General features: G+C 44.6%; 1 protein-coding gene and 1 pseudogene across 3 annotated transcripts in view; both read right to left on the minus strand.

The window, feature by feature from the left end:
- The window catches only part of CPS1 (carbamoyl-phosphate synthase 1), a 159,965-nt gene extending 155,657 nt beyond the window's left edge, over nt 1–4,308 (minus strand). For both annotated transcript variants that reach the window (XM_082228040.1, XM_082228039.1), the window contains exon 1: nt 4,199–4,308. In XM_082228040.1, the coding sequence (XP_082084166.1) occupies nt 4,199–4,269 (71 nt within the window). In that variant the 5' untranslated portion in view covers nt 4,270–4,308. The remainder of the gene's footprint in view (nt 1–4,198) is intronic.
- Nucleotides 3,269–3,664, minus strand: LOC309528712 (anaphase-promoting complex subunit CDC26 pseudogene; annotated as a pseudogene). Its single transcript has one exon. The product of its transcript is annotated as an anaphase-promoting complex subunit CDC26 pseudogene (transcript).
- Nucleotides 4,309–22,212: the final 17,904 nt, after the last annotated feature.

Genomic DNA, 22,212 nt, shown 5'->3' on the forward strand with positions numbered 1-22,212 from the left:
TAGTTGGTCTTTAAGGTGCTACTGGAAGGAATTTTTTTTATTTTGACTATGGCAGACCAACACGGCTACCTATCTACGACAAGTAAAAATGTCCATCTATATTTATACAATGAAGCATGCAAGTTAAAAACAAATATTTTATTAAACACGGCAGCCTAGATAGGTTGCACAAAAGAAACCATCAAGTAAGGCTGTTATGTACTGAAGTTCTCACCCTGGGCTACATACTGTAGTTCAGTGATTGGATAGTTTTAGAAAGTTGTTACAGTTCAGTTCTGTTCTGGCCTGTGAATAGACAAGAGCTGTTTGAAGAATCGCTGTGTCGTCTGATATGTTCATCCACAACTTAACACTGGCAACGAAGGTGGGATGGATGGACAATAGACCACAGCCAGATGCAGCCACCCTCTGAGCGGAGCTGAATCACTGAGCGAAATCACTGAACAGAACCAATTCATTATTTTTTTTAATAAAGTATTTATTGAAGTTTAGACATTGTAAAAAAAGAAAAAAGAAAAATAAAAAAGATATGAGCAATAAACAATTACAAAGCCTCAAAAACAAAAATAAATACAGTAGTAGAAAACATCAACAATACAAAAAGAAAAAGAAAAGAAAGCAAATGCATTTTTAAAAAAGGAAAAACCCAAAAGAGAACAAACATACAAAAGAACCACATATTTTCATATCCTTATCTTTCATTTGCTTATTTCCTCGACTTCCTCACACCTCCTTTTTTGTATTCTAGTTCAATTAAATATTCCAGCAAGTCCTTTCTCTCTTTCACAAATTTACCTGGCAGGGGAGACACCTTGATCATGAACAGAACCAATTCAGAGCTGACCGTTCTGGCTAGAGCACGGTGTTCCATCCATCGCCTCCACGTCGGCATCGGAACCATGGCTTCACTTGTGCCTCTACCGCCGTTTGTGCCAGCCTCTGAATCATGGGACTCCTACCTTGCTCTGTTTGACTGCTACCTCCAAGCCAACGAGCTGACGAAAGTATCACAGGAGCGTAAGCGGGGCCTATTCCTCAGCCTCTGTGGGCCTGAGGTGTTCGAGATGGCCCTAGCATTGGTTGTGCCTGAAGCAGTCCAGGCAACACCATGGGACACGATTCAAGAGAAGCTCCGCAACCACTACACACCAAAGCCGTCCAAGATTGCTGCCCGCCATGCATTCTACCACCGGAACCAGGCAGAGGGGGTAAATTAACAACTACACCGCCGCCCTCCGACAGGCTGCAATGCACTGCAAGTTCTGAGACTTAGATGATGCCCTTATGGATCGAATCGTCTGCGGGGTCCGGAACATCCGTCTGCAATGGTATCTCCTCGCCAAGCCAGACCTCACACTGCAGAAAGCCACTGAGGAGGCCGTGACCTTGGAAGCTGCTGAACGCTCTGCCCAGGAGATCCGCAAGGCCAGCAGCCCGCGTTTTGCTAGGAAGCCAGTTCCAGTGCATCACAAAGAGGCCAGCAGTGATGAGGCATCCTCCAGTGAAGACGATGACGTGCACCAGACAAAGCGGGAGCGCAGGAAGTTCCAACAGAAGTCCAAGGGCCAATTGGAATGTTCCAGCTGCGGAGGCAACCATTCCCGTGCCAAGTGTTGATTCAGAGACGCCATCTGTCGGAGGTGTTTCAGAAAGGGCCACATCGCTAAGGTCAGGCTCGGTGTTACGTCTGGTGGCCTAACATGGATGGTGCCATCACTGCCTGGGTTTCGCCTGTCAAGCATGCCAAGAATCGAGGCCTGTGCCACCAGCAGCTAAGGGACACACCTGGGAGACACCCAAGACACCCTGGTTGAGGGTGCACATCAATCTGGCCAGCCCCTTTCATGGCCGGAACTTTATGGTAGTGGTGGACGCCTATTCCAAATGGCTGGAGGTGGCCCTGATGCCCTCCACCACTACCGAGGCCATCATCCAGGTGCTGCAAGGCCTGTTTGCAACGCATGGGTGTCCTGATGTCCTTGTCTCCAACAATGGACCGCAGTTCATGTCATGCACTTTTGAGCGGTACCTTTTGGGACTGGGCATCCACCATGCCCTAACGGCATCATTTCATCCATCCAGCAATGGGCAAGCAGAGAGAATGGTGCGCTCGGCAAAAGAGGCACTGGCGCGCCTGGACCGGGGAGACTGGCACGAGCGGGTCGCCGAATACTTGTTCGTACAATACATCACCCCTCATGCGACCACAGGGTCCTGCCGAACTGCTTATGGGCCGCCGCCTCAGGTCCCCGCTCGACCGGCTGCACCCGGACTTTACCGTGGCCGAACCCCCAGGCTGTGCCAACGCGCCACTGTCATTTGTTCCAGGAAACCAGGTCTTTGCCTGGAACTTTGTGGGAGACATTCCTTGGGTGCCAGCCACAGTAGTGGGAATCACTGGACTTTGCTCGTATCAGGTGGCACTCGAAGACAGACGCTTGTGGCGCCGGCACCTAGACCAGCTTAGGCACAGGGTTGGGGACTTGGACACTACCGTGGTGCCCCCAACTGTGCTCGTGGTTCCGGAACAGACACTTACAGATGGTGAGGCTCCACCTACACCTCTCTCGCAAACTGCGGGCGTGGAGCCGAACCAAGCCACTTCAGAGGGTCTGCCAGACTTCCCACAGACTCAGACCACTGCCGTGCCTGACATTCCACCAACTCCACTTGCAGAGTTTCCACCCACAAAAGCGGATCCAGTGGACTTGGTTTCAACACCACCTAGGGTCGCACCACAGCCTCAGCAAGAATTGGGTGGTCCCCCGGACTTGGGTACCGGTCCCCTGCGGTCTGGCAGAGTTTCCAAGTGCCCAACTTATTTAAAGGACTATGTTGTTGGACATGTAACACTGTTGGTCTAAGTATGTGGAAGTATGTGAAATGTAACCGATATGCTTTTGTGCCTAATTTAACCATTACGTGTAGTGCTGTATATAAGGAAACCGTTACAATTGTAACTAACGCCTTATCTCGGTGGGGAGGGGTGTTATGTACTGAAGTTCTCACCCTGGGCCAGCAGGGGGATACTGTAGATAGTTATGCAAATAAGAGATCGAAAGTGACGTTCAGTGATTGGATAGTTTTAGAAATTTGTTACAGTTACGTTGTACTGGAGCGCTATATAAGCAGGCTGACTGAACCCTTCAGTCCAATTCTGCCCTGTGAATAGACAAGAGCTGTTTGAAGAATCGCTGTGTCATATGATATGTTACCCACAACTTAACAAAGGCAGAGATCCCATCTTTGCAGGGAAAGCAAGACTTGCTCTGCTTGAAGGAGGAATTCCATTTCTAGAGGAGAGCAGCTCAGTCTCTTCTGCTATTTCTAAACAGAGTTTGTTGGGCTCATGAAACAAATTCCTGCTTTCTTCCAAAGCTCCCAGGTACCAGGCACTGCCACTGTCCACTCTTTGGGCTCTAGAACTCAAAGTTCCCAAACTGAGATAAACAATTATTTGGTTTGGGCTGGGGTTTGTAGTCAATCCGGTCATGTATCATCTGCTCCCGGCTCTTATGATCAGTGCTGAGTCCCAACGCACCCTCACTATCACTGGCTCCCACCACATCCACCTCCTATGACTCTCAAGTTCCTTGTGGGCGCCGTCAAACTCCTCAATGTCATCCAGCTTCAGTTCAAGCTACGTCGGTTTCTGCCACAGCATCTTGCAAGCAGACCTTTCGCCTGCGGCTCTCACGCACGTGCACCGGGTCCTGAGTTGAGGGAGCAAGGGCGCCCAGAAGCGGGTCCTCCGCCCTCCGCTCTGTGGGGCTTTCGGCATAGCGCCGCCTCCTCTGAGGAGACCCAAGGAGACTCCCAAGTTGGTGGAGGATGGCGGACCTGCTGCTGGGTGCCCCTGCTGGGCGGGCGCTGTGGCGCATGGTGCCACTCAGCCAAATGGGAAAGATGCCTCTGCTGTCTTTTCTTGCTGCTGTATGGAAAAGTACATGAATCTGACCTTTGAAGTGTTTGTAAGTAAACCATTTTTAACTTACCAAACGTGGTTTCTTTCTCTGCTAAGAGAAGAGGGAAACTTGGAAGCAACTTAGAAGGGCATATTTTAAAGATCTACCTTTAAAATATGGGCGACCAACAGCTTGTTCCATTGAATAATGGTGGGTTTTTATTTTATTATCATGGCAATATGGAAGTAGATTCCTAGATATAATATATAGGTTTTAAAAAATCTCCCCCTTACCCAGCCAGGCCGGTATTGAATACAATTTCCCCAGCTGTAGAGGATGGATGACCAAAAGAGTAGCCCGTCATCTTGGTTCCATCTTCCAGCACTAAGTTGGCTGTCTGTGCCTAGAAAAAAAATATCAATGAAACTCTTCATTTATATTTCCTTCTACATAATGCCACCCTAGACCAACAATTTCCAGCCCCGAAATGCCTTCCTACTACCTTTAACACGCCCATCATCTGTACATTGATCAGTATGAAAGGCTGTTCCTGTACTTACCCTGGTAATAGGGATAAAGTGATAGGTAAGATTCTCCTACAGTAGACCAAAGATTATTCAGCTAACAGCAGGGCCGGCACAAAACATTTTGGCACCTGATGTGGTCACCAAATAGGGCCCCCTCCCCACCAGCAAAGAAGGAGTGGGTGAAGAACAAGCAGGGAAGGAAGATGTACATCAGGATCTGCTGCACCAGTGAATCCTGCCACCTGAGGCAATTGCCTCACTAGTGAGCCGGCCCTGGTTAATAATATGTAACCTTCCTGTAGCCAATTATGTGGCCTATTTCACTAGCCAGTGGTCCAGATCATGTACTCCTTTCTCACTCATAATCCCACAGCAGTGAATGCCAGTTTTCCTGTCTTGAACAGTCCTTAACACCAGTTCCAATTCAACAAATACACAGGGCCCTTCTAGATCAATTAAAATGTGGAAAGGTTGGAAGCAGACAGTGGGCAGGGAATAGAGTGGGGATTTTTCTTCTGACTTGTGTGGCATAATTGTAACCTATATGGTTCCTACGGTGCCAGAGATTGTCTATGCAATCCTACACTTCTTTTTTTAAGTATCCACTGAATATGCTCAGTCTTCACTGGACTGTTAGGAAGGGAGGTTCAGAGTTGTACCTAGGCTCCCTTGTGCCCTTGGCAAGGAGCTGTATCAGCCCCTCCCCCTTTCATTGCACCTTTGAAGCCTGGCCGCCCCCCCCCCGCCCCCCCCCCCCGCGCGAGCAGCAGAGGAACGGCCTGGGAGTGCATGGACAGGCTTCTAGCAACTCTGAGCCAGAGTGGAGGAATGTTTTTGCAGGGGCGGAGGGCCTGCACCCCTGGTGGGGGCCAACCACACCAAGCCCTAGGTATGTCCCTGGGGAGGTTCTCCCTTAATTCTCCCCCACCCTTCTTTACTTCTAAAAAGCTTGGGGTCCCCTAAACACACCAATAGACACCTATTTCTCAGTGGCCCCATTTTGGCAACCATCTTGTCAGTTCTCCTCCACAGCTGAATTCTCTGTTATTATAACCAGTAAAGGACAGTGGAGGCTGTCCATTAGAACGAATAGGACACTGCGCCCACCAAGCTCAGTCTGCCCTGCCTGCCATCTTGGGTGACGCTGCCTCCTACTGGCTCTGGTTGCATCGTCTGCTAAGCTCCCTGCAGTGGCGTAGCGTGGGTTGTCAGCACCCGGGGCAAGGCAAGTAATTTGCGCCCCCTAACCCATGGATTTGCGCCCCCTAACCCTAACCCCCAGGTGTTGCGCCCGGTGCAGCTGCCCCCCCCCCTGCACCCCCACGCTACGCCACTGGCTCCCTGCCCCACCAGTCCCAATTGACACCAGCCACCACTTATTAATACCAGCATACGATACAACCAGTAAAGGAACTGTATGGATAAATAAAGTCAGAAAGGTAAGTTTCCATGCTACCCACTTTCTGGCTTACTGTCAACCTACGGATCAAAAAGAGCCGTGTTGAGAGAAAGTCCTCTAATTTATTCTGCTTTGTGGCAACTTTTAATTGCTGATGAAGTTGTTCTGTTATCAAAAGATCCCAAAGAACTAGGGTTCCACTGTAAGGGGATTTCAGTTAATCTCTCCTACTGATTGTTGCCTTCTGTAAGTTATTTAGCACATTTATATCCTGATTTTTATTCCATGACAGCAGCATACATGGAGCTCCCAGATGGTGTTGTGTGGAGGCACTGATCAGACCCAAACCAGCTTAGCTTCAGAAAGGTGACTGCCTCATCTGCCTTCAATGCCCTGGGTTGTTGAGTAGACAGAACACAATAAACATTACAGATTAACAGGGTACAAGGGATTGAAGTCCCATTGAATTCAGCGGGACTTATTTCTGAGTAAACATGGCTGCTACGCTCAAGATGTTATAAAGCTGCTTAGTAGTATTTGCAAGCACAAAGTTGAATTATTTGATCTTACTTATTATACTGCCCCAAGGGTCCTGCGTAGCACAGGTAAACAGTATATTTCCAGACCGATAAATATTTTCCTGTGTTTGATTTATCGTCATCATTATATAAGAACAGATTTGTTTATGCAGCACTCCTGAAGCAATTATTTTTACTTAACTTGCAAGTGTGGACATTATCACACATCCCTCAGCTGATACGCTGCTCCTTTCTAAAGCAAAAAAGGATATGAAAGGTGGGGGAGTTTTACAAACCATTAGAAAAGGCCATTTGGGCTAATCAGTTCCCTGTGTGAAAGATTTCAGTTTGAAATGGAATTAAAAATCCCTTGATCCATCTCCTAAATACAAATATCCCTTAGAGCCCCCAACTTAAGCAAGTCTATTTTTGTTTTTGGGGTCTTGCTTGCTGAATTGCACACCCTGCTCCAACAGCAATTCTTTACCCCAGAAACTGTAAATAGACTCTTGTGTATGGACCTAATAAACATACTGCTTTTACTCATGTACATATACTGGTTGGGGGTTTTTTTTGGGGGGGTTATACAAGAGCACCCACAACTAATAGGATGTCAGTTGTGCTAGTGCAGTTCAATGACATGTAATACACACCTCTGGATTATAAATATTAAACATATTTACAACCTGCCTTTTGCTTTACTGAAATCATATAAAGCAACACAGATAAACAAGATGAGTTTTTAAAACACCTGATCAAAACCAAGTTGTAGTAGCAGCAGCAGCAGCAGCAGCAGCAGATTTCTCCAGTATTTGGGCTGTGCAGAGACTGTATGATGATATTCACTAGCAACATATACCATAAGTCTGTGTACCTTCCTGGAGGTCCCATGTACCTAGTCGCATTGTCCTCCCCAACATCTGTGTCCCTGAGATGACCACTATAGTAGTTTGATATCTTCCTTGTTCTTAAGATCATAGAAACCATTTGGATGTGGAGAAAGAGCAGACCATTTACGGTATAGCCTAGGAAACCCAGAGCAACATTCATGGAGATGAGTTTTCACCCGATTATAATTCTGTGGGGGATGAGGAGACCCCACACACTGTCTTGCAACTAGACTTGTTTGTCTATTCTTGGGTTCCCAAATACAGGCCACTTTCACATACTTCAGGTCAGACATTGTGGCCCTCAGAACAAATAAGAGCACATAGAGGCGCCAACCCACAATCCCATTATGAAAGGAGAACCCCTACCCAAAAAAAATGCTTTTAGATTTTATTTTAAAACTAGTAGGTGATATCCAGAATTTAAAAACTCATCACTTTGGTGAGGTTTCAATTTGCACTTGAAATCCGTGTATTTTCAATGCCTCTTCCAGCAATCATCACGCCAGAGGAAAACCTCCTCTATGGGGTGCTCCAGGAGGCGTTTCCACTCGTCTTTTCCCTCTCACCAGTGGTGGGGAAAGCAAGATGCCACCTCTGGTGCTTCTACTGCCTGAGGTGAGTGCTTCCCCCTGCCTCATCAGTGGGCCGGCTCTGTTTGCAAAGCTAGCCTTGCGCCCTATCTACAAACAGAGAGAGGGAATTCCTGTGGCCTGGATGGGGGCTTCTCTATTTCATCACTTGTCCCTTACATTGAACACCCTGCTTACAGACATATCCTTTCCCCAAATATAAGAAAGTGTGTACCTTTCCTTTTTTGATCATTCAAAATTCAACCTCTGAAGTAAACATATTCGATTCCAAACACATAATTTGGTATTGTTATTTTAATGAAGCTCCCCTGCATGTTAATCTATTTTCCACAACATACATTCAAGGGAATAAAAAGTTTTGCAGTGGTACATGTTGACATGACTATCCAATGAGAGTGCTTTTGCTCAGCTCTTGTTTCTTTCAGTGGGGCTTCTTGCAGGATACCCTCTGTGCAGGCATGTAGCCCTCCTACATATTCTTTCAAAATAATTCTTCCACTTGGGGTCACTGAAAACTACGAGGATTACTGAGAATGCTGTTTCCATCTGCATTGCCTCTCTGCTTTTAATGAAACAATCTTCTGCCTGCCTCCTTCAAATTTATTGAAAGAGCCCCTTTATCATTGACAGAAATACCGGTAGTCTTTAAAGCCAGTATTCAATATTTTTCTCTTCCTTTAATTACATTTTTTAGTTTGCTCCTAGGGGGTTTATGGATCTCCAAATCCTTTTCCTTTGCCCAGTTGGCTGTTTTGTTACAAGCTCCCTATTTATTGCTTTGCTCATACAGCTCTTTACATCCCTCACCCCTTAAATTCAGGGTCCTTAGATGTGTGTTCAACGATACCAACTTTAACAGGCTTCTGCATGTTCCTAAAATGCAGTGAAATTTTACAGCAACTGTCACTTTCCTAAAGAACCCCTGTTGAAATGAATATTGTGCTTTATTAAAAGTACGGTACCTCCTTCCCAAGGTGTTTGGTAATGCTGGAGAATGGAGAAGGGCCCAGTTTTGTTATAGCACCCCTCAAGATAGAGAACTGAATATCTAGGGCTTAAGGTGGGATTAAAGTGCAGTTATCCAGAGTCATCATATTAACAACATACAAAATCAGAAGGGCTGGATCAACAAGGGTAGCCAACAAGGTTCCTTTCAGATATTGGTTGGGCTACAGCTCCCATCATCCTTGACCATTGGCCATGCTGGCTGGGGCTGATAACATTTGTGATCCAAAACATCCTAAGGGCACCATATTTGCTACTCTTCAGGGCTAACTCACTAGCTACTTGCATAGCTGCCAGTGGTTGAATTTGCTGACAAAATGGCTGATGGTTGACGTGAGCTCCTTCCCTTTCTCACAACACAGGTCACAGGCACAATTCTTACTAGGTCTATGACCAAAGCTAACGGGGAAGGTGTCATAGCAGGCTACAATCAATTAATCACACTGAGTTCAGAATAGTGTCTCCCGTGGAAACCTAGCTTTTGATTCAGATCATGAAATGATAAATTCCTAACACAAATACATAGAAGTATCCATAGCCTAACAAAAATGTCAGCTCCCTCCTCCCCAAAAGAGCTGCTACCTTGGCTTAGTGCTCATAAATAGACTTGATTTGCGACATTTGATAAACACAACCCATCCCATTTCAACACATGTCAGGGGCACTTATGTTTGGAAAGGCACAAGCCATAGAACCAAAAACATCTCTTTGTTACCACACTACGACAGATGAGTCAACTAATGACCTCCCAAAAAAAGACTGGATTGCTAACAACTTATTGTGTGTTTTTCAGAGAAGAAAAAATGTCAGCTAAATGACATTGCAACATGTTGAAACATGTTGGTCACATCAAATATTTTTATGCTGCTCTTTATTTGTCTCGCTCTTGTAATTTTAGACTCTTTGTTGTTTTTCCTGCAGCAGTCTACCCTGCTATCCCTCTGGAAATCATTTCATTCTTTTATGTCTTGTGAGCTGCTCAGATAACATGTTATTGGGTAGCCCATATAAATACAGTAAATAATTATTTTACAAATAACACCATTCTGAGGTTTGCAGGGGACATTCTTTTTGGTACTGACCCTCTCTTCTTTCTGCCAATAAAAATGTAGCTGACTTCCACCCTCTAGTGGTCATAGGAATACAATATCAGAGCATTGCGTGGACAGGTGGAGTCCCCCAGACCCCATGCGGCCCCCCGTCATGTGGAATAGCGACTCAAGACAACGTGCTATGGGATTAAATTGGCCACAACTTTATTAAATTTCAGATGTGGGTAGACCTTGGCTCAGGCATTGGGCGTTATCCCTCCCCAGTCCCCAGCCGGGGACCTAGGGAACATCAGGGTTATCCAGTGTGGGGGGGGGGTGGGCCGGCTCTGGAGAACATATGTTCAAGCAGAGATAGCCGCCCCCATTACGCCGCCGTCACAGGGGACAGCAATGACGACCTCTCGGCGTACAGTCAAAGCCTCCCTTCAGAAACCCCTTTAACGGGGAACCCTGGTATCGCCGCTGCAAAGAGGAAGATAGACTAAAGGATTCCGCCCAAGGCCTGATACCGCCAAAGTTGTGACGTTTTGCTACGGGAAAGGCAAAACCTGCCAATGCAGGAGAATTCCTTTCCGGCCCTTCAACAGTGACCTTGACGTAGCAGCGCCCGCATACCTGTGAAGAAAAGCTAACCTGCAAAATAAGACTTAACTGAGGGTGGGTAGGGTGGGAGAAGCTCTGGAGCCAAGTGAGGATTCCCAGGTAAGATCCTCCCTCTATTGTGTGGGCAGGTAGTCCCTCCCCCACCTGGCCTGGTCTCCTTGGCAACGCTTCCCCCAGGTGGGATTGGACAACTGACTGAGGTAGGCGGAGACCTCCAGGTATCCCACCTGGGGGAAGGCGAAGCCATGCCTGTGCTAATGGAGCCGCTCTAGATCCAGGGGCTGTGCGCGTCCACGCAAAGGGCGCCCCCCGTTTTATGTGGGGAGCGGTCATTATCTTGATTTTTGATGGGTCTTGTTAAGCAGGAAACACATCTTAGCATTGACATTTTTGTTTGACAGAAGAGAATGCTACCATTTTCTATTATTCAGGTAGTATTGCATGAGTTTCTCACAGTCTTGATCCAAAGCAAAGTGTAAACAGATAAACGAAAATATACTAATTGGGCTAGACTAATTGCGTACATCAAGACAAAGCCAAGACCTTCCTCCTTTGTATTGAAACTTCTATGTGCAGGAATTATTTATTTATTTTGCATGGAGGTGCGTTTCTGTCATGTGAGCCTCCACTTGTAAACTTAAGTTCAGTTACTATTTGCCCACCTCGCTTGAAAATTAGGCTGGGAAGTATGAAATGTTCTCCAGCAAGGGGATTTTGCTGGAACTAAAACACCACATGGGTTCTAGGAGGCAGGAGGGGCTGAGTTGCCAAGATAGGCCCAGTGAAAAGAGTCAGGGAAGCCAAGACCCAAATCAGCCCATTATAGGAAGACAAGTAGGCCCTCCTGATCTGCATCTATACATCCCATGACTCCCTGGAAACAGTGGTTGGGGACAGAGGGGTGAAAAGCATGATGTGGTGCCATCGTGGGACCATTTCCCATCTCCACCAAAAGTAAAAGAAAGTTGGGGAAGAGAAACACGCTGAGGTTGTGTAACATAGCTTGTGTACATACTCCTTTTTACTCCGCATTCGGTGCACTCCTACCGATGGTTTGGGGAGCAGTGTACACACAGCATTAGCCACAAACTATCTCTATCCTGTAGATTCTTAGGAGAAGCTGTGTTTTCTCCCAAGCCAGCTTCAATCCAAAAGAACAACCTGGCTGCATTTTAAGTAAGTTTCTCCACTTACCATGTGGTTTGGCCTCAATGGGCAGGAAGTCCAGAGATTGGAGGGGGGAGGGGCAAAAGAGACTTTAAATCAGCAATGGCCTTTGTAGAAAATCAGTAACAATCTTTTATTTTAAAAAATCAGCCTGAGATACAGGAACGTAAGGGAAGACAAGGTAGAAAACACATAGGCCTGGAGAAGTAATCTGGGCAAACGCCACAGATTTAACTGTACTGTGTCATTTTCATGGGGGCTGGTGGTCAAGAGGATATCACAGGAAATTCTTAGCACGTGTCATGACCCTGGAGTTCCTGCAATGATGAAGACACAATTTCTGAGGCTGCAGCGTCACAAGCTGAGAGACGAGACCAGGTTCAGGGCTCTGAACTTGCTACTAGAGGTCAGAAGACCAGTGAGCCTGGGGCTGGCTGACATTGCCTACAGAACAGCCTCCTGTAGCACCAGGACCCTCAAAGGTACCCTCCTCTGAGGAACCAAATGCCTCCCACCACACCTCAGTGGTCCAGCACTGCAGGGATTGCACGGGGCATGAGACTACAGTCTCCATCTTCAGGCAAGAGGGTTGGCCCTTTAAGTTCTCCACAAGGGAGTTGAGTCTGGGAGAGGGAGTTTATGGGCAGAGGATTAAAAGGACACAGTTGGCTTTTGATCTTTGTCAAAAGCTCCAGGCTGGAGTTGGCTGTCCCCCTACTGCTCTCAGCTGGTTACAGGGTGGTGCTGATAATGCCAAGGTTGCAGGTTTGATCCCGCATAGGACAGCTGTGTATTCCTGCATTGCAAGGGGGTTGGACTAGATGACCCACGGGGTCCCTTCCAACTCTACAGTTCTATGATTCTATGAAAGCGCACATTAGTAGCCCTTACTATTCATGAGGCATGCTTGCAATGACACCTCTCCTTCAGCTCGTATATTTCTTGACATGTTAGCTGGAGAGACACTAAAGCTGATCTGTGAAGTAGATCCAGATGCAAGCTGTGTAGAAGACATGACTACACTTGCAAACGACCTGTCACAACACATTTAGGAACTTGTTACAGTGCTCAGCACTTTTTCTTTCAGCCAGGAAATCATAGCTCAGCTTGATCAGCCTTTGTAATCCTATTCCCACACAGCTCACAGCCCCCTTGGTGTCACCATCCATCGTTTCTGTCTCTTCTGATATTCCAAAAGGTTAGAAAGGAGCAAGGCAGTCTAAATAATGCAAGAGACCATCGTGTATTATGAATATGGACCCAGTGAGGCAAACGCAATTGCAGCAGGCAGTGTTAGAAACTGAGAGTAACTTCTGGCTATACTTTTTGTGGAAGAAAACTGATCATGCAAGCAGCTGACATGTGAGCAGTGCAATGTTAGAACAGCTAGTACACAAGATTGCCCCCTTCTCTGCTGTGAGCTGGAAAAAAATCACAGTTTGCAGTGTTTCTTCATGGAAGTGGAGCCACAATCTTGTGTAAGTTTGCAGCTCCTGTGTTGCACTACCCATATGTAGGTGAAGGATATCCTTCCGTCCTATTTCCACAAGTGTGGATAAAGGTAAAGGTAAAGGGACCCCTGACAGTTAAGTCGAGTCGCGAACGACTCTGGGGTTGCGGCGCTCATCTCGCTCTATAGGCCGAGGGAGCTGGCATTTATCCGCAGACAGTTTTTCCGTGTCATGTGGCCAGCATGACTGAGCCGCTTCTGGCACAATGGAACACCGACACCAGAGCAGAGCACGGAAACACCATTTACCTTCCCGCCGGAGCAGAACCTATTAATCTACTTGCACTTTTTTTGGTGTGCTTTCAAACTGCTAGGTTGGCAGGAGCTGGGACCGAGCAACAGGCATGTAGAGAGGGAGGGCAAAGAGGTGCCCTGCTTCTGGTCTATTTCCCTTCACCAGTATTTTTTAAATGTGCAATACATGGTGTGCATAAATGCATTCCAGCAGGACTGGGTCTCTATTCTCTGTCTGGTCTTTTCCCACATCTCCTGGTGGGGTGAGGCCCTGCCTGACTCCAGCTGTAAAGACGGTTCCTGTTGTTTAAAGTGCCTAGAGATCATTGAGGTGGGGTGTTTTTACAGAATTGTTGATGGTGTCAAGATTTAGTTTCAGGGATGCACTATTTTTGCTGTTACCTGCATTATTTTCTTACATATTTTTCACTGTTGGGACTTAATTTTGAATTATCAGTGGATTGTTTAATATTCTACATTTATTAATATTAAATGTTTTCATTAGCCTGTTGTTTATGTAACTATTTAAATTCTGTTAAGCCTTCTAATTACTGATAGTGAATTGTTAGTGAATTGTAAATAGGTTGTCTTATGTAAACTTTAGATGCTGTTGCCACTTTGACCATGGTTTACCATGGAAAAGCAGTACATATGTAATGATGATATAAGAGTGTTCAGCACAGGTGTATATGAGACCATATGTTCAAGTACATGTGTGTTTGTGTGTGTGTTGTTCATGGTCAGTGGAATAGGGGATGTTACAGATCCATTCATTGGCATCCTCTCTATCACTGCAAATTACCACATTCCAACTTGTCCCCACTGATCACCCACAGTTAATTAATGGTGTTGGTTGTTGCTTTATACTAAGAGGATAGGAAAAACAGAAGACACGCCAGTTCTAAGTTCATACAGTAGCAGATAGCAGGAACAGCCAACCGTAAAATAACACAAAGACCCGAGGAATAAGCAGCCATGGAAAGTCTGCACACTTTCCATCAATCCCTAAAACCAAGCCACTTGCCCTTCCTCTTAATTCAGTCTGTACTAGATAAATAAATCTGGGAAGCACCCTTCCATCAACACCTCCGCAACAATTCTTACGCCTGGCCCCTGGCTCCTGATGTACATCTTCCTCCAACAATGGGGATTTTTAAAAGAAATATGTGAAGATTCATCTTTCTCCCAGGCTTTCATGACTGTATGATTGATGGTCTCTGCATATGATTTCATTGGCTAATTGCTTATATAGCCCACCCTATTTGTTTTAAACTATTTTTAATATTGCATCTTTTAATTGCTACCAGCACACTGGGACCATTAGTTTTGGGAAGTTCAAGCCCTTCACCAATTCAGATTGAAGATGGCTGAATCATATGCCGTCATATAAGGTACCGGTAAGTGCACAGAAAGGAAGCAGTATGCAAGGAGGATGGCTTGGCCCAGTGAACTTTGGATGCTGGAACCATCTGTGCTGTCCCTTTAACTCTGCTTTGGCTGGGATAATCAAACAGGCTTAAAGTCCTCCTAAATGCTGTGCTTTGCTTATGCATTTAGGTAGCCAGCTGCTATACTGGTTGTGATGATTCAAAAAATGGTTTTGAGGTATCTTTGTTTGTAAGTATATTACAAAGTATATAATCTTTTTAGCACATTCTAAATCACCCTGTGGTCTCTAGTTATTTTTTAATAAATGAAATAAATAATAAATAGTGCAACCAGAGAAACACAGAGCCTATAAAAGCAGACATTCTTCCACTGCGTCAATTGATAGCACAGTGTGTAAATGCATCACAAAAGTTACTGCTGAAGACCCGTGTGTGAAAAAGGAAGTGCTACCCCTGATGTCCAGTATTCCTGTATTGTTCTTAAGAAGTGGCTTCAGATTAAACAAGCGTGTATTTTTGTGCTTCTGTAGCAACAGCCTGCTAGTTCACCCAAACACTTCCCGGGGTTATTTGGAGACCTCTGCATATTTAACAAGGTTTGTGAACCTTCACAGTCCTGCATAATTTATCCTATAAATCAGGGTACACACAAGAAATATCTGCTATGTCAACAATCCTGCAGTCAACAGGCTCTAATAAATTGGAACTTGGAACCCTAGTTTTGCTCAAAGATTTGTTTGGACAGACACAAGGTTATCTGGTCAGCTATTTCTTAGCATGTTAGTTACAGACTCAGGTAAAGAGAGAGAGAGAATTAATCAATTAGATGATGTGAAGTTGTAATTACCTTCATACTCAGTGATCGGATACCAATTCTTGAAAAATATCGGCTATGCTGAGCATTTCTATGGAAAACACCAAATCCCCCTCTCACCAATTTCACCATTTTGCAAGTTGTCAAAATTCTTGTCATCTTGGGGAAAGTGGCAAAATAAAAATTATCTTCTTAAGGTGGATAGAGACTACCCACCATGTATATGGAGGCAAAGTTTTATGGGCGGTTGGTCTATTGACTCAGCTGGCAGCTTTTGCTTTGCATTTTCATTCATTCTTCCATTAAAAGGTTTCAGCTTGACTCCACCTTCTCTGCTCCTCCTTAGAGGAGTGTCTGACACAATTCTTGGAGAGATAAAAGGGTGTCCTGAAGATGCGTCCTAGGCCAAGCAGAAGCAACACTCCTTCTGCTGGAAAGCACCAGGGAACTGCAAGGGACTATCTGTCCCGCTGCTTTGGATTAGGCTAGCTGTGTAAATTTGTGAAATCAGAAGACAAGGAAGTTCCACTTAATGTTAGTCATGCTGATTAGAGACAATTTACAACTGGCACTTACTACAGACTGTAGATTATGTTAGATAGAAAACGCAAAAACATTTTGCTATATTGGCAAGTTCCAAAGAGTCTGTCTGGCTGCAGCATTACATAGCAAGGTCTACTTTTTCTTTTATTGTTTTACTAGAGTCCACATCCTTCAACAATGTGTGTTAAGTCAGCAAAGTAAGAGTGCATAGACAGAATCGTTAAGGCAGAGCTCATTTGTGTCTTGAGCATGCATTCTTTGGCTAAGAGAATTAAAATTGTATTGCTGGTGTATACCAAGAAGAACATTTCCAACATTTTTGCAAAGATCCCAGCTGCCCAATACATGATCTTGTGGAAGCTGACCAGTTGTCCACTGGTGGACCACTGTCTACTTTCTGCATACCTTTGTTCTGCTGTGATGAAGAAACAGAACCACATTGGTTCCCATTAAGTTCTGTGGGACAATGTATACAACCTGCAATCTGGTACACAGCTGAATATACAAAAACTATGAAGATGCCCTATACCAAATTAGACCCTTAGTTCATCTAAGCCTCAGTACTGTCTACACTAACTGGCAGCGGCTCTGCAAGGTTTCTCCCAGCCCTACCTGGAGATGGCGAGGATTCAACCTGGAACCTTGGCATACAAAGCTGGTGCTCTACCACTGAACTATGACCCTTCCCCATTGCCTCATCCCACAAACTGAGATCACCAAGACCAACAGTTTCCCTGAGTGCATTCCTGTACTTTCTCAAACCTAGGTAGATATTTCTCTAGGTAAATATGCTTTTATTGGGCACATCAAATAAATCTGTGCAAATATACCAATTTTATATTGTGTTGGATCCAGAGATAGACAAGCAGAACTCCACGCAGCGGGCCTTTTCTGCACCACCCTGAATATATTCCCTTGTGCTCCCCCCAAAAGCCTCTCTTTAGGGTTGAGGAATCCTCTGGTTTTCCCCTCCTGCAAGTCATTTGTAAATAAAAGTCATTAGAAATAAAGAGCACAGCAATGCAAAAGTGAAAACATCTTCATAAATAAAAGGTCATTACACAAACACACCCAATATAATCAAGAGTACAGGCATCCCATCCCAAACACTTTGGCAGCTTCTGCATACAGTTAATATGGAGCCAGTCATAGATCTGATAATGTTCTTATTTGAATTTGCCAATAAATAGGTAGGAATTTCAAAGTTTGACCAAGGAGATCTCCTCTTAAGAAACTAATGGAAAAAGCATGCAGTTAGCTTCTTCAGAAATTGAGTATTTGAGAAAAAAAGCTGTATCTTCCACAACACACTCCCGTCCACTCAGAATTGGGAGGCAAAAGAGATACATATTCCTACACTGCCCATCAATTGCAGAGAGCAATAGCACTCATTGCATTTTGAGCAACACCAACACTTTCCTAACAGTGAAATTAAATAAGTCCACTTGACAGACCTCAAGCTTATGTTTTTTTCACATACAAGAAAGGGGAAAATATGTATTATAATAACAGCTAACATGTTATTGGAACTGGAACTGGAGTTAGACTTCAACTTCCATCCACTCCAACTAGCGTGGCCTTGGGGCAGGAATGATGGGAGTTGTGGCCTACAACTTCTGGAGGCAACATATTGGTACACCAGAATTCCTACAAGTGGAGCAAGGAGAGTCATACTTAGGGGCCAGACCAGATCGCTAACCCAGTGAGCAGCATAGTAACTACAACGGGTGCACCATGACCCTCCTTCCTGTTCTGCAACTCCAGAATTGTGGAGAAGGGGGAAATATATTTTCAAAGCTCTCTCCCCCCACCCCCTTTTTTAAATTTAATGACATCTGCACTTGCTTCCCAGCCTCCCCCTTTGTGCTTCAGTCTAGAAACATCTGCTTCAGAACTCCCCCCACCTTCTCCCCACTGACAAATAAAAAAATAAAGAATAAAATGGAAGGGGTACCAAAAACAGGCCAATTGAGAACTGGGCATGGAACACTGGCTGGGGTGGGGGACCAAGGAACAGCGACATAGTGTGGGTTGCCAGCACCCGGCACAGGCAAGACACTGACACCGCGAGTGACACACACATCCTGAATCTAGATTTGTAGGCACTAAAAAAACTTTAGATTGTTCCAGGGCACAGTATGAATTCTATTAAAAACAACAACATGGGGTGACCTCCAGAAACAGCCCCAAAAGAAATAAATGATACAGAATGTTGAACAAGTAAGGCAGCAGAACAGAACTGGGGGTGGGGTGGAGGCATAGCTGTCAACGTTTCCCTTTTTTAAAGGGAAATTCCCTTATTCCGAATAGGATTCCTTGCAAGAAAAGGGAAAAGTTGACAGCTATGGGTGGAGGTATGGAATCAAAATCATGTAACCTCTCAGCAACATTTGTGCCAGCAAATCAGGATGAAAGCTCAATAAACCGGTTGTATGGAAGTGACTAAAGAGGGGACAAAATCCAACCACGCAATTCACGCAAACAGTTTAGAAGTTTAAGTGGAGAGCATATATGCATTAACAGTAGTAGAATGAAACACTGATATTGCGAGCAGTATACAATATGCATGATACAAGGAATATTAGTGTAATTTTCATACAGGAGATGTGGGAATAGTAGATATGTTCCTCTAAAACATTAATTAAAAGGTCACTCACGAAATACCATATTCTTATGTAACATAAATTTAAATCAGAAGGCATATTTTCTGGTCTAGTAACAAGAAAAATGACTCTCATAAATATTCTGGCACTAAAATGACATGCTAGTTAGAGCTACTGTGGATCAGTAATAACGTTCATGAATTGGTGCTTCTGGTTTCTTGTTTTGACACCCCCCCCCAGTCTTCTCTGAATTTTTTTTTTTTAAATTGGGCCACTATTCTCTTTTAAACATATGATGATGATAATGCATTTTACGTTCATGTGACAATTAGTGATCTGCTCCAATTTTAGTTTCCTGCTTGGCAGGGGGTTGGACTCGATGGCCCTTGTGGTCTCTTCCAACTCTATGATTCTATGATTCTAGTCTACACTTATAAATAATGGTGTACATTGAAAGAAAATCTCATGCAAGAGAATCGCTTGAAGTAGGAGAAAAATCTCTTTGTTGCTCTTGGATCCTGCACACTGTGGGAAACTCCATTTAGCACCATTTTCTGCCATTTTTGGCAATGAAGAAGCCTCCCCCACAAAAAACCCTCTGTGAGGTGAGTGGGGCTGAGAGACTTCAGAGAAGTGTGACTAGCCCAAGGTCACCCAGCAGCTGCAGGTGGAGGAGCGGAGACGCAAACCCGGTTCCCCAGATTACGAGTCCACTGCTCTTAACCACTACACCACACTGGCTCTCCAGTGTAGCCTTGCCGCCTTTTAAAAGAAACTATATAGGAAATAAAATTGTATTATTATTAATAATACATAACAAATAAATAAATGTACCTTTGAGAATGTGCAGACTTTACAACTGCAGGTGTATTTCCACTCTGAAAGAAGGTGTAGGACTCCCAGTGAAGATGGGAAAAGCTCCAATTAGCCCTCCTGTTTCTATTTTTTAAAAGTTAAGCACTCTTTGAGTGGGGATAAAGCATTCTGCACATGCTCAGGGGTACATTTGTTGAGTATATGATGTTACCTCATATACAGTTTATTTAAAGAAGGGTTAGGGCCAAAGATGAAGGAGTGTTGCTAAACAGAGAGAGCCAAGGAAGGAGGGTGTGTCTATCAGAACACCTTCCCTCACAATGTTATGAGAGCAAAAGCCCAAAGTTGTTCTGAAAGCTTACAGCTGAATATAGTATTCCTATGCCACCACCAAAGACTTCAGCTCTACTATCCTCTGCTAACAAATATTAAATAAATATAGTATGGGAACTGGGTGTACTCAGAGCTCCTATTCTCCCCCTCTCTGCACCTACATTCTTCTTTTTCGTTCACTTCACCCACTTTAAGAAGAAAAACTTTGTTGTAGAAATTAGCCTGATGATCCCACCGTTTTGCACATGGGGTTGATTTTGCTGTGTGAACATGCAATTTACACATGCTAAGAAACTTCAGCAACTTTCAGCTTCTTAGCATGTGTAAACACAGAGGAAAGCTCTACATTTAAGATTTAGCTTATTGCTACTTGGAGATGAATTTGAAATCACCGACCACCTAGCTGGAACCATCACAGTTGTGTTTGTGGCTGTGTTTCTTCCCCAGGTTAGCAAAATCTGTTTTCAAATATGACAGGGTGTTTGTTTGCAGGGCTTTTGGTATTAGGAGCCTAAGCCAATTGCTCCTCCATGCACATGAGACCTGTGGTCTTTCCAAACGCAAGCGAGATAAGACTCTTTTCTTATCTTCATCATAAGAGAATAACCAAGGTCTCAGAAATAGGTCAAACTCCATTGCCGATAGGATTAGCAGAGTCAGATGACACAGACGATACATGAAATACCTTCCTAATATTCAAAGAACACTTAAGTAGGTAAGGATTTCAAAATGGCTTAACAACCCCCAAACTTCATCTTCCTTCAAGAACAGCCATAGCGGAGAACTGGAGTAAGCGAGCGTCTAGTGTGGTCAAACTGGCACATTCAGTCTGTGGGTTGAGTGAATGAACATTCAATGAAATACTTGAGTGATTGTTTCTGTGTGGTGATCTTTGAAAGTCTATAGCAAACCACACATAGGAAGGCACCTCACAAGGCTGCCAAAACTTTGTTAGCTCAACCATTTATTATTCTCAGCCATATGGCTTGGTATATAACTGAGCTTCAAAATCTATGTAGTTCAATGGCCTGAAATGAAGATGATCATCCAAATGTCATAGACCAAATGGAGCAAACAGCACGCGGACCTAGTGGTGGGAGGAAAAAATCCTTAAATAAGAGACACGGGGGAATGATTAATGGACTTCAATGTCTGTACACTAATGCGCAAAGCATGGGAAATAAACAAGATGAGCTTGAGCTCTTGGTACAGCAAACTAAATATGACATAATAGGCATCACTGAAACCTGGTGGGATAAGTCCCACGATTGGAATGTAATAATGGGGGGATACAATCTATTTCAGAGAAACAGACCAGACAAGAAAGGAGGAGGAGTGGCGTTATATGTCAGGGATGTGTATACCTGTGAAGAGATCCAAGATTTAGAACCTCAAAGCCAAAGTGAGAGCATTTGGGTCAAAATTAAGGGAGAGAAGAATAACAGAGACCTCATTGTGGGAGTTTACTATAGATCCCCAAGCCAAACGGAGGACATAGATGATGCCTTCCTGGAACAGATGGCCAAGCATGCAAAAGGAAGGGAGATAGTAGTAATGGGGGACTTCAATTACCCGGATATTTGTTGGACGTCAAACTCAGCCAAGAGCATAAGGTCAAACAGATTCCTCACTGGCCTTGCAGACAACTTCATTGTCCAGAAAGTGGGAGAAGCAACAAGAGGAACAGCCATTTTAGATCTGGTCCTAACCAATGTTGATGACCTGGTTAGTGGGGTAGATGTGGAAGGATCATTAGGCGCGAGTGATCATGCTCTTCTGAAGTTTACTATACAGCGGAAAGGAGCAGCCAAGCATACTAGGACTCAATTTCTTGACTTTAAGAAAGCCGACTTCATAAAACTTAGGGAAGTGCTGGGTGAGATCCCATGGACAGCAATACTTAAAGGAAAGGGAGTTCATGATGGCTGGGAGTTTGTTAAGAGGGAGATAGTAAAAGCACAACGACAGGCAATACCAATGAGACGGAAACATGGAAGGTGCCTAAAGAAGCCAGGGTGGCTATCTAAAGAACTTTTAACTGAATTAAGATTAAAAAAGGATGTGTACAAAAAATGGAAAAGGGGGGAAACCACCAAAGAGGAATTCAAACAAATAGCCAGCACGTGTAGACACAAAGTCAGAAAAGCTAAAGCACAGAATGAACTCAGGCTTGCTAGAGAGGTTAAAAGCAACAAAAAAGGCTTTTATGGGTATGTTCGTAGCAAAAGGAAGAACAAAGAAACTGTGGGGTCACTCAGAGGAGAAGATGGTGAAATGCAAACAGGGGACACAGAAAGGGCTGAACTACTCAATGC

The sequence above is a fragment of the Podarcis vaucheri genome (genome assembly GCF_965113315.1).
Source record: "Podarcis vaucheri genome assembly, chromosome: 1".
Lineage (NCBI taxonomy): Eukaryota > Metazoa > Chordata > Lepidosauria > Squamata > Lacertidae > Podarcis > Podarcis vaucheri.